This window comes from Nomia melanderi, chromosome 12, assembly GCF_051020985.1.
Source record: "Nomia melanderi isolate GNS246 chromosome 12, iyNomMela1, whole genome shotgun sequence".
Lineage (NCBI taxonomy): Eukaryota > Metazoa > Arthropoda > Insecta > Hymenoptera > Halictidae > Nomia > Nomia melanderi.
This window is the reverse complement of record NC_135010.1, coordinates 15543559-15553938: the sequence shown is the minus strand read 5'-3', so window position 1 is coordinate 15553938 and position 10380 is coordinate 15543559. Positions and strand designations below refer to the sequence as shown.

The 10380-nt window shown below is 43.2% G+C and overlaps 3 protein-coding genes across 11 annotated transcripts; 2 read left to right on the top strand and 1 right to left on the bottom strand.

Moving 5' to 3' along the window:
• Window positions 1-453: 453 nt before the first annotated feature.
• Bcs1 (mitochondrial chaperone BCS1) lies at window positions 454-2712 on the top strand. Its single transcript, XM_031992029.2, has 7 exons — window positions 454-597; window positions 684-875; window positions 1037-1176; window positions 1248-1442; window positions 1512-1745; window positions 1820-1990; window positions 2087-2712. The coding sequence occupies exons 1-7, from the start codon at window positions 467-469 to the stop codon at window positions 2299-2301; spliced, it is 1278 nt and encodes a 425-aa protein (XP_031847889.1). The 5' UTR covers window positions 454-466; the 3' UTR covers window positions 2302-2712.
• On the bottom strand, window positions 2564-7154 carry LOC116433672 (uncharacterized). Of its 4 annotated transcripts, none has more exons than XM_031992021.2 (8): window positions 6515-7154; window positions 6231-6365; window positions 5770-6038; window positions 5262-5676; window positions 4615-5181; window positions 4276-4526; window positions 3968-4215; window positions 2564-3887 (listed from the first exon to the last, which is right to left on the bottom strand). In XM_031992021.2, the coding sequence occupies exons 2-8, from the start codon at window positions 6342-6344 to the stop codon at window positions 3571-3573; spliced, it is 2181 nt and encodes a 726-aa protein (XP_031847881.2). In that variant the 5' UTR covers window positions 6345-6365; window positions 6515-7154; the 3' UTR covers window positions 2564-3570. The 4 variants fall into 4 exon arrangements, with proteins under 4 accessions (XP_031847881.2, XP_031847879.2, XP_031847880.2 ...); XM_031992019.2 differs by having other exon boundaries at window positions 6231-6356; XM_031992020.2 differs by having other exon boundaries at window positions 2564-3869; window positions 6231-6356.
• Obp10 (odorant binding protein 10) lies at window positions 7138-10370 on the top strand. Of its 6 annotated transcripts, none has more exons than XM_031992040.2 (8): window positions 7138-7212; window positions 7886-8027; window positions 8547-8638; window positions 8876-8963; window positions 9050-9102; window positions 9191-9347; window positions 9545-9609; window positions 9710-10370. In XM_031992040.2, exons 3-8 carry the CDS (start codon window positions 8570-8572, stop codon window positions 9725-9727), a joined length of 450 nt encoding a protein of 149 aa, XP_031847900.1. In that variant the 5' UTR covers window positions 7138-7212; window positions 7886-8027; window positions 8547-8569; the 3' UTR covers window positions 9728-10370. The 6 variants fall into 6 exon arrangements, with proteins under 6 accessions (XP_031847900.1, XP_031847897.1, XP_031847896.1 ...); XM_031992037.2 differs by having other exon boundaries at window positions 7166-7322; XM_031992036.2 differs by lacking the exons at window positions 7138-7212; window positions 7886-8027 and adding an exon at window positions 8035-8160.
• The last annotated feature ends 10 nt before the right edge of the window (window positions 10371-10380 follow it).

The following is a 10380-nucleotide window of genomic DNA, read 5'->3' as shown; positions in this document are numbered from 1 at the left end:
AGGTTTGGACTGGTTTAGAGCGAGACGTTCGAAAGTAGCGGAAGCTGTTTTTCTTTTCCTTTCATTGGTCGACACTCGTCGCGATTCCTTTTTCTTGAAAACTTGCCGGATTGCGCCGCTGAACAGAGGGAATAGAAATAGGACCTTAATAGAGTTGCAAGAAAGTCGAATCGTAAAGATAATATTATTCCAAATAAACTTACGATCACGCGTATCATATGAAATTCGCAATCGTATCCACGATTTACTAGTCGAATAATTAGATTACTATCGAATAATCATCCAATTTATGCGCCTAACATACACATGATTTCAACATACATTTCAAGTAACGTACTTGGCGTGTACATAGGTACTCATGTTTCGCTCATCACAAATCTCAATTACTTAACGATTCTAATAGCAATCTAAACAAAGAATTTATTACTTATTAATTGTACTCTATATAAAAAAGCAGTACTGCATCATGACTATAGTAGATTATGTACAAACATTATCTGACAATCCTTATTTTGGAGCTGGTTTTGGCCTCTTTGGGTTAGGAGCTGGAGCAGCTCTGTTGCGAAAAGGGGCACAAGCAGGAATGTTGTTGTTTAGGTAATGTTATTTTAATAACTGTAGCTTAATGAATACTACCTGCTGAGATGAAGTTTTCTAATATATATGATTTTCTTGGAATACAGGAGACATTACATGATCACTTTGGAAGTTCCATGCCGTGACAAAAGTTATCAATGGCTTTTACAATGGATCACGTATAAGGGTGCAAAGAGAACGCAACATCTATCGGTCGAGACAAGTTTCGAGCAAAGAGAAACAGGTCACATAAAAACTAGATATGATTTCATACCAAGTATTGGAACTCATTTCATTAGGTTAGAAGTACTTACCGCTTCAACACTTCATTTTGCAACAACGAGTACGAGACAGTTGCCCTATCATTCAAAGATTATAATAATTTAGAATTATTCCTTATGTAAAACATCTAAACAACGTACAATTGTAATTGTTCCTAATCTATCTTTCAAATTAATAGGTACCAAGGGAATTGGATAAGAGTGGATCGCACGAGGGAACAGCAAACATTAGATATACAAATGGGCATACCGTGGGAAACGGTTCAACTGACAGCATTTGGAAGGAATAGAAATATATATTTCAGTATTTTAGAAGAGGGTAAACGCTTATTTACATGCAGGTGTGCTGAAAAACAATTTAATAGAGCTCGAAACTTTCTTTTACTACAGCCAGACAAATGGCTTTGAAGGAACACGAAGGCAAAACAATAATGTATACTGCCATGGGAAACGAATGGAGGCAATTTGGACATCCTAGAAAAAGGAGACCAATAGATTCGGTTATTTTAGATAACGGTGTCGCCGATAGATTACTGAATGATTGTCGTGAATTTATAAACACCCCTGCATGGTACAGCGATCGCGGTACGCAATCAGTAGAGTAGGGTATAAACGCCGAACAAACAAAATACAATCAATCCCTTAATTTCAAAGGTATTCCATACCGTCGAGGATATTTACTATACGGTCCTCCTGGCTGCGGTAAATCGTCATTCATTACCGCTTTGGCTGGAGAATTAGAACGGGGTATTTGTGTGTTAAACTTGTCGGAACGAGGCTTAACGGATGATAGATTAAATCATTTATTAGCTATGGCTCCACAGCAGACCATTATACTTTTGGAAGATATCGATGCCGCTTTTACCAGTAGAGAAGAGACTAAAGAGGGTAAAGTATGAACTTAAACTATGGATGGATGGTGTTTCTGCAATTATGTAACTCATCTGTGTATTTTATTATAGTGAAATCTGCGTACGAAGGCTTAAACAGAGTAACATTCAGCGGTTTATTGAATTGTTTGGATGGCGTTGCTTCCACGGAAGCGAGAATTTTGTTTATGACAACCAACTATTTGGAAAGACTAGATCCCGCGTTAGTTAGACCGGGACGGGTAGACGTAAAGGAATATATAGGTACGAAAATACAATTGAATGCCGTTGTATCCAAACAAGAGAAACATTATGCACTAGCATCATGTACTTGACTATACATGTACATATTTTTTTCAGGCTGGTGTAGCGCTACACAAATCGAACAGATGTTTTTAAGATTTTATAAAAATAATGGAAGCAAAGCAAACGAATTAGCTAAAGCATTCGCAGAAAACGTACTATCGCAGAAGAGAAACATCAGTCCAGCACAAATTCAAGGAATCTTTATGTTTTATAAAAATAATCCAGATGATGTATTAAGGAATGCTTCACGTATATTGGAACTTACGTGATGGGAAAGATTACAGAGCAGAGAGTAACCATGATGGAAGTAGTATTATCAGGCTTTGGATTTAGCATGAAACTGGGAATTAAACTGGACTAGAAAAATACTTTTCATATGCGAAGGCGGAGAAAGAAATGGCAGAAATTACAGATCTCACAAGGTTACATGTTTGTATTAACAGCGCTGTACTTGCGCTTACTCGTTTGATCGTGGTTTTTCACATTTAAAATTTGTACAATATAAACTTAATGAAAATGTCATATAAAATGTTTGGTTTCACATTGTTCACTTTAATTATTACGTTACTATTGACATTGCGATATTTTAAGTGACGATCCGAAGATAAAATACATGATAGCAAAATAAACGTTGTATAATTTTTTTTATTCTCGACAATATATGTATATTCTTGACTGCATTTATTTATTTATTTATTTATTTATTTATTTATACGTGTGTATGTATGTACGTGTTTCATAGTGTTAACGTATTTTTTCACGTTCAACTAAATTTATTAATCAATATATCTCTCCATCCAAATCGTCAATTTTTAAAATCGACGAATTTGATTGATTAAATTAACTAAGATAAAATCATAGTTTACTTTGTAAGTAAATCGACATGTTTCTCCAATCAACTATCATGAATTGTTTGAAAATGGAAAAATGTTGGTGTCGAGGCTCGTGGTAGATTTGAAATTCGTCGAGAGCTCGACGTGTTTGCACTACGGCGTGCCAAACTAATTCCACGATAGACGCGAGGGACCACCTTCCTTTACGGGAAGGACAAAAACAAGCCATTTTCGTGGACGAGTTTATTTTACAACCAACGGTTCCCGCGAACCGTTCACAACAACAAGACGTTTCGAATTCGAGTCCCGATAGGTAGAAGATGACCCGAAGTGTCCTGACCGAACGTTCGAAGGTGACTCGTCTCACCGGCGTTCTTGCACCCCTGAGGAAAACGAATGTCGCTCCCTTCCCCGATGATTTTGGAAGGGGAACGACCGAGGAGTGGGTGCAAAAAGCCGGCGAGTATTTTACGGGGAGAGCCCAGGAAATCTCGGAACGGCGAGAAGTCCCCGAGCTACTTCGAGCCCATGCGCGAGTGCACAATGTCCCCGCGAGCGATCCTCCCCGCTGCGTGAAAATTTTCCTGGTTTATGGCAGGGACATCTCGAACGGAACGAAAATCGAAATTTCCTACCATAAAACCAGGCCCGTATGAAACCGCAACGGTTGCCTTTTAATTCTAGGCGTTTGAAAATGTTCGACACTTAGAAACTCCATATGTAGGGCTCATAATTGAGAGGATCTGGTTGTTCCATACCGTGTCCAGTGTGATTATTACTTCCAATCATGCACGATGCATACGCAACTCCACCGGTGTTTCCTTGCCCCGAAACTGGTGGCACGATGCTCGGTGCTAACCGACAATCTGGCCTTTGTTGCATCATAGGACCCATTGGTTGCATCGTTTGAGGGTCTGGTGGGGGACCCGGTGGCGGTGGTTGTGACGGGACAAGACTAGGAACAGCTGTAGGAATATTGTGAACGGGCTGCATTATATTAGGACCTGAAACATAGTTTGCCACTAAAAAGTGGTTTCCGAAGTTATCCACTAATCTTTTTCCAAAGAGAAACGGGCTACTACAGATCAATATCACAGCTTACTTGTCGTTGGATTATGAAAAGGCAAAGCTGTTTCCAGTATCATAGTTGTCGGTGGTGCAACCATCTTTATCACGGTAGACTCCGTTTTTCTCTTCTTGGTGGACGTTCGCTTTTGCGTGCTACCCGACATTTGATCGCGTTTCTTATTACCGTTCAGCTTCTTTTTCTTTTCACCGAGGATTTTCGGTTTATTTGGCCGATTTCCGCTAGGTTGCCATAGGTGTACCGTATGAACAGTATTTCCTTCTCTGAAACGATTCAAAGCTCGATATCGAATATCGGAAGATTCCTATTTCGTTTATGCTTACCCTTGTTTCTTTCCGAGTTTCCAACTATGAATTCCAGCTTTATGAAGCCGTTCTCTGATGGTGTCTACGCTACATTTCAATCCAAGAGCGGGCGCAACGTGTTTAGCTGCGGTCAAAGGCTGCTGAGTAGCCATTGCAATGATAGCTTCGTCTTCTTCTTTGGTTGTAATTCGACGACGACCTTTCCTTTCCTTCGTTTGTACATTACCTTCCTTGTGCCAACGTTCTAACCATCTTTTAACGGTACGTTCCTATTTAAGAACGAGTATTAGATAAACGGCTATCCCGACGATGATCGTAATCGTGCGAATCCATCGAAACGAATATGTTCCTTCTTACCGATCTGTCGATTGCGAGCGCGATTGACAATGTCGACAAGCCAGCTTCGGACATGCCAATCATACGATTTCGAATTTCGACGCTTGTTTCCAGTGTCCCTTTCGCTTTCCCGCCTTTCTTTTTTCGTTCTTGCGCGTCACTTTTTTCATTACATTCTTTCGACGAGCGTTTCTTCTGGTTAGATTCCTCACTGGAAGGCTGATCGTTCTCTTGAGAACCACAGGTACTTGAACTGTCAGAATTTAGGTTTGCATTAGTTTGCAAATGAACAATTTGCGAATGTAAATGGTCCTGATGATGTTGCTGTTGCTGCTGCTGTTGCTGCTGCTGCTGCTGCTGCTGCTGCTGCTGCTGCTGCTGCTGCTGCTGTTGTTGTTGTTGCTGTTGGTGTTGAACTCGACAAACTACGTCGAGTTGCCGTTGCTGTTGATGATCCAGATTATGCACTTCATCCGGAATTGTCTGTTGTACTTGTTGTATATGATGCTGTTGTTGCTCTTGTCGAGTACGTAATTCTTGAAGTTGTTGCGGTAATGCTTGTTCATGGGGTATCGCATCAGTTTGACCCTAAAAATTCGGGGAACAATTAAAGTTGAATGGCTACGAACAACTAGCCGTGTACGTCGTGTAAGATACAACTTACAGACCTGTGGATAATGATGCGTTCCTTGCACTAAATCTAGCGGCCAACTTTGAGAAACATTCAAACCGGGATGTTGATAAACGGGATGCGTTTGTTGTACAAGACTTAATGGATCACCGAATTCCGTTTGGCTCGGAGGTAAGGATTGGGACGGCGCTTGAATATTACTAGTTTGCGGTTGAGGAGCATTTTGTTGTGAGAATACAAATTGTTGCTGTTCGTTCGCGTCTTTTGCATTTTCTATGAGTGTAACATCCACGATGTACACATCTTTGCCCTTGACTTTTCGAGGAGAATGTTCCTTTTTAACAGTGCCATTCTTATCGCTCTTGCCAGAATCTTTGGAAAACTTTTTTTTTCCTAACTGTGTTCCAGTGGGCCTCCATACAGGTTGTTGAATAGCGGCACCACCTGCATCTCTAAGAAATAAAGGAAACAATTATCTTTCCTCGTTGAAACGCGAATGTATCGGTGCCCATTGATAATAGATGAAACAAGACCACGAAATATACCCAAGTGGAATTCCTTGCATATATTTTCTCGATGGACTCCAGTTATGTATACCAGCCTTGTGTAGCCTTTCCCTTATCGTATCGACCGAACAGGTAAGTCCCAAAGCTGGAAGTACAGCTTTCGCAGCCGTAATCGGTGTCTGTATAGCTAACTTTACTATCGCTTCATCTTGTTCAACCGTCGTGGCCCGTTTACGTCCACAGCGTTCTCGTGTTTCCACAGTGCCTTCTTTGTCGAATCTGTTTAACCATCTCTTTACGGTACGTTGCTGAAACGATAAATTGTGATAAAAATGCGAACGAAAGCTGAAAAATGAAAAGTGGAAAATGAAAAACGAAAATACGAGAAAGGAAGAAATTTATGAATAAAAATCGTTGTATACATATAGTATTACCGATTATGCTTTTTAAAAAGAAAATATACAATTACAGGTATGATTAAGTTGTTCAGCTAAACTCACAGAACAATTGACAGCCGCCGCGATTTCTCTCAAGCCTAGACCGGCTTCGTACATTCCTACCATACGATTTCTTAATTCTGGTGTAGTCTCGTGCACTCCTCTTGTTTTTCCCATTTTTATTTGATTCTAAGTTGACTTACCGAGAAGAAGGAACGACAAAAGAAAATAGTGAAAAATTTTAAATTTTACGCGAAAACTGACGTATAAAAAGAATAGACCACGTGACAATGGCAGTACTCTATCAAAAAGTTTTTGAAAATTTAATTATTTTCGTGTAATCATACTTTCCGTCTGTCGCGAAATCTTCGAACTGGAATGATCCACCAAAGCATCTTACTTAACAATTTAAGTTTCACTGGGAACTGTAAACACTTTTGAAATGGTATTGTTTTTTCTTCGCTTTTGACATTACGCGATGTTAGATACTTTGGGAAAGCCGAAGAACTTGTGGCGTCGAGGGAATGGAATTGGCTGATTTATCATGCTCGATTTTGGTGGAAAAATTCGTTTCGTTAGCTTTCTTCCTTCGATAATCGTTTAATCGGCGTGAAAACGCGTAAACGCGAGTTTACGTTTCTTCCGCGGAGACACTTTATACGTTTCGTTTCGGCCAAAATGCATTTACTCGAGGAAAACACTGTAGTCAATACAACTTCGGCTGTACAGTCCATCGATGTTCTTTTGTCCACGCTTGGTTCCTCGTAAACTTGTAACATCCATTTAAACATTGTTCCAGAGTAATCCGCTTTCGACGAAAGACATTTTAAAAGTTCTCGTCGAGTCGTAAAGATCGTCGTTTAAGACCCGAAACGGTAATTTTCTCTCGAAAAGTTTCGTAAGAACGGGTCGGCTTTCGTCAATACTAACACAGTGGACTGTACCATATCGTCGAGCGTACAGTCCGCCAAAATCTTTTCGCCTCGGTCGAATCCATCAAATTCGTTTCGTACGAGCATGACGAAACGAAACGAGACTGAATGGGGTACGAAGCGAAACGCATAATCCGTAAATATGCTGCATTTGTCCGAAGCAACAGTCATTCTTTCTTCGGAGCTTTCGAATCATCCGACTGTAAACATACGAGAAGTAAAGGTACGGTCGATAAAAAGGTTATGTCCAACGAAAAATTAGTCACGTGACCGTTCCGTTTCGCGACGAAAGGTCCGACGGAATTGGAAAGATTTCGTCGAATCGACGCCGATTTCGCCGCAGATCGATCGCATTCGTTCGAATCGCGAGTGATTCGCAATAGGAGTTGTCCTTGAAGCAAACGCGATTACAACGAATAATTTGAAAGGGCGACTGTACTCTGGACGAAAGCGGAGTTTCATTCGGCCATGTTCAGCCAGCTTCGACGGAATTGTATTGACCCGCGAAATCGTTTATTCGAAATATTGATAATGCCTCCTCCCTAGATTCGAATCGGACGGGCAACGTTCTCGCAACCGCGTTCTCGCTTTACGAACCGAGAATTTGATTAATTTCGCGAATCAGTAGGATAAAGAGTGGGCGCGCGAAACAGCCAAGTGGAAAAACGTCGACGATTGAAATATCCTTTCGAGCTATAAAATCAATTTGGATTCGAGAGTTTTCGAATGCGAAGACTTGTTCGAGGATCGTTTCGAACGAGGTTATAGTTGTTCGACGATTCGCAGGTTACGCGGTTACGAATTAACGACAGCGGAACAAGGTACTTGAATCGGCTGGCCGACTGTACGTGGCGGAGATGGGCGGGTGTACGAAGGGTTGCCGGATCGCAGGCTGTTGCAACATCCGACAATCAAATCTGGACGTAGTGTGAGTACGTTGATGCGCCCTGCGCTCTGCGCGCCGCGCGCCGCCCGCCGCGCGCGCTGCACCCTGGCCTAGAAAGAACCGACTGTCGTCCTCTGTTCTCGCGTTTGAACGGTCGTTTCGTAATATTCCTCTGGTATGCAACAAGTAGGCAATTGTTCGTCTTAGTCGTTTTAGAGTTGGGGAAAGATTGAGAGGGAAATTTACGGAGAAATTTCGATTCGGATTGGTGTTGAGCTGCACGCGTGTTAACGGAGGTATATGTATCTGGTTTGTCGCGGTGCTCGGAGCGGATTTCATTCAGTCGCGCCCTCGCGTTTGTCGAGCAGCTCCGAGTAACGCGTCGCTCGGCTCACCGGAACAGCACCCCCGACGGCACCGACACTAATCGAACCCTGCGTCTCCGTAAAGATCCCAAGAAAAGCCTGCTCTCTGGTTGTTCCGTTTCAGAGGTTCGCGGATCAACGGTCTGCCGTGGTTCGGTAAACGTTTCTCCTCTAATCTCGCGTATTTTCCCGATAGGAGGATCCAAACGAACGTCAGTGATGAAGCTGTTGTTGGTTGTCGTACCTTTGCTGGTTCTCTGCTCGATCCAGCCGTTGATCGTTCGCGGGGTACGTATTACCGTTTCACGTATTCGTCTTCTCGGACGGTCGGCTTCTCGAGTGCCGTGTCCATCTTTCGCCTCTGTTCGTTGCGAACAAAGAGAATCGCAACCGATCGAAGGGTCGAACGATCCTCGATTGATGGACGTTCCGTTGACCGGTCCGATAGGAGGAAAAGGATTCTCTTCGATCGGATCGTTCGATTTCGCCCAACGAGCAGATACATTGTGTCGGGATATTTTCTAGACGCGACCGAGATTCGTCTCCGACAAGATGATCGCAACCGCGGCCGGTGTGGTGAACGCCTGCCAGACTCAGACCGGAGTAGCCACAGGTACGCGCGATCGGATCGCGATCGAACCAATCTCCTACCGCGTCGTCGATTCGATCGTCATCGAGCATTTCTCGTTTCCGTTTCAGTGGACATAGAGGCGGTTAGAAACGGAACTTGGCCGGAAACACGGCAGCTCAAGGTAAACGCGGAGACTACGCTATCCAGAACCAGGGGACACGGAACAAACCTATTAACGAGTTGCCGATTTTTTTCTTTTCACGACGCAGTGTTACATGTACTGCCTGTGGGAACAATTCGGTCTGGTCGATGACAAAAGGGACCTCAGTCTGAACGGCATGCTCTCGTTTTTCCACAGAATACCAGCCTACAGAGCGGAAGTTCAGAAAGCGATCAGCAAGTGCAAGGGGATCGGTAAATATTTTGGTATCTACCGTGTATTTAATATTTTCATCTTTTCATTTTGTTCGATCGATCCGCGGCCACCGTGAAGTTTCTCTTCGAAACTTGTTCTGCTCGCTTAACGCTCTTTTCACGCTCGCGGCGTACTTCCGATTGGACGCGGTCGATCGAATTGAAAGAAACGGTTCGCAGGCTAATTACCGACCATCTCTTTTTCCCAGCAAAAGGAGACAACTGCGAGTACGCGTACGTGTTCAACAAATGTTACGCGGAATTTTCTCCACGGGTGAGTAACCAATGACTCCTGCTCCGCTCGATCTTGTTCTTCTCGCGTGGCTACGGACTCTCGCCAAGGTGAAAAATCGGCTGTCGTTTCTCTGTTTCAGACCTATTACCTATTTTAAACGACTCGACGCGAAAACGGATATCGTCGAACGCGTCGTCGCGAGCTTTTCCGCCGACTCGCTTTTCGCTTGACCGTCTATTCAAACTGTACTCGTATCTATGTAATTCCATAACCGTTTCGTACAAAACCATAATAAAAGAAACTCTCCGCAACTGTGTCGGGTCGATCAAATTTTTCGACGTAGGAATATTCGAATCGAGGTCGTGAGCGAACGCGACAGCGGCAGCCCCGTTGGAAATAGAACGGGCGAGTTACCGTCATTCGTTGATTGATTAATCGCGCATCTACGCGTGCAAATTACTCGAGGATGGGAGAACGACTCGTACGGCCGATGTTGCTCCGGGGGTTACCGATTTCCGATCGACATCCTTCGAATAACGCGGTCCGTTCCTCCTTATCGTTGCGTAAACGAAACGATCTGCAATTAAGAGAACCGGAATCCGGTTCGCCTGTAATTTGAACGCGTTCATCCCGAACCACTGTTGCAGTCGTAGGATCGATTGGTCGGACAACCGCAACTTTTCGCGAATGCCACTTTGTTGGGACGCGACAAAGGAAGTTCGCTAAACGTTTCAATTAAAGCGCTTACGATTCCAGGCGGGTATCGTCGTTAAACGTGTACCACCGATCGCGTGTCGCGCCGATCAGCTC

What these genes read in the sequence shown, in the direction of transcription:
- Bcs1 (XM_031992029.2), top strand. Translation starts at nt 467, where the DNA reads ATGACTATAGTAGATTATGTACAAACATTATCTGACAATCCTTATTTT. An exon ending in TTTCAGTATTTTAGAAGAGG is followed by an intron (nt 1,177 to 1,247) that starts GTAAACGCTTAT and finishes CTTTTACTACAG; the next exon opens with CCAGACAAATGGCTTTGAAG. An exon ending in TGCATGGTACAGCGATCGCG is followed by an intron (nt 1,443 to 1,511) that starts GTACGCAATCAG and finishes TTAATTTCAAAG; the next exon opens with GTATTCCATACCGTCGAGGA.
- LOC116433672 (XM_031992019.2), bottom strand. Translation starts at nt 6,562, where the DNA reads ATGCTTTGGTGGATCATTCCAGTTCGAAGATTTCGCGACAGACGGAAA. An exon ending in GATTTCGCGACAGACGGAAA is followed by an intron (nt 6,357 to 6,514) that starts GTATGATTACAC and finishes AAGTCAACTTAG; the next exon opens with AATCAAATAAAAATGGGAAA. An exon ending in GAACGCATCATTATCCACAG is followed by an intron (nt 5,182 to 5,261) that starts GTCTGTAAGTTG and finishes CCGAATTTTTAG; the next exon opens with GGTCAAACTGATGCGATACC.
- Obp10 (XM_031992040.2), top strand. Translation starts at nt 8,570, where the DNA reads ATGAAGCTGTTGTTGGTTGTCGTACCTTTGCTGGTTCTCTGCTCGATC. An exon ending in TCAGACCGGAGTAGCCACAG is followed by an intron (nt 8,964 to 9,049) that starts GTACGCGCGATC and finishes TTTCCGTTTCAG; the next exon opens with TGGACATAGAGGCGGTTAGA. An exon ending in GGGGATCGGTAAATATTTTG is followed by an intron (nt 9,348 to 9,544) that starts GTATCTACCGTG and finishes TCTTTTTCCCAG; the next exon opens with CAAAAGGAGACAACTGCGAG.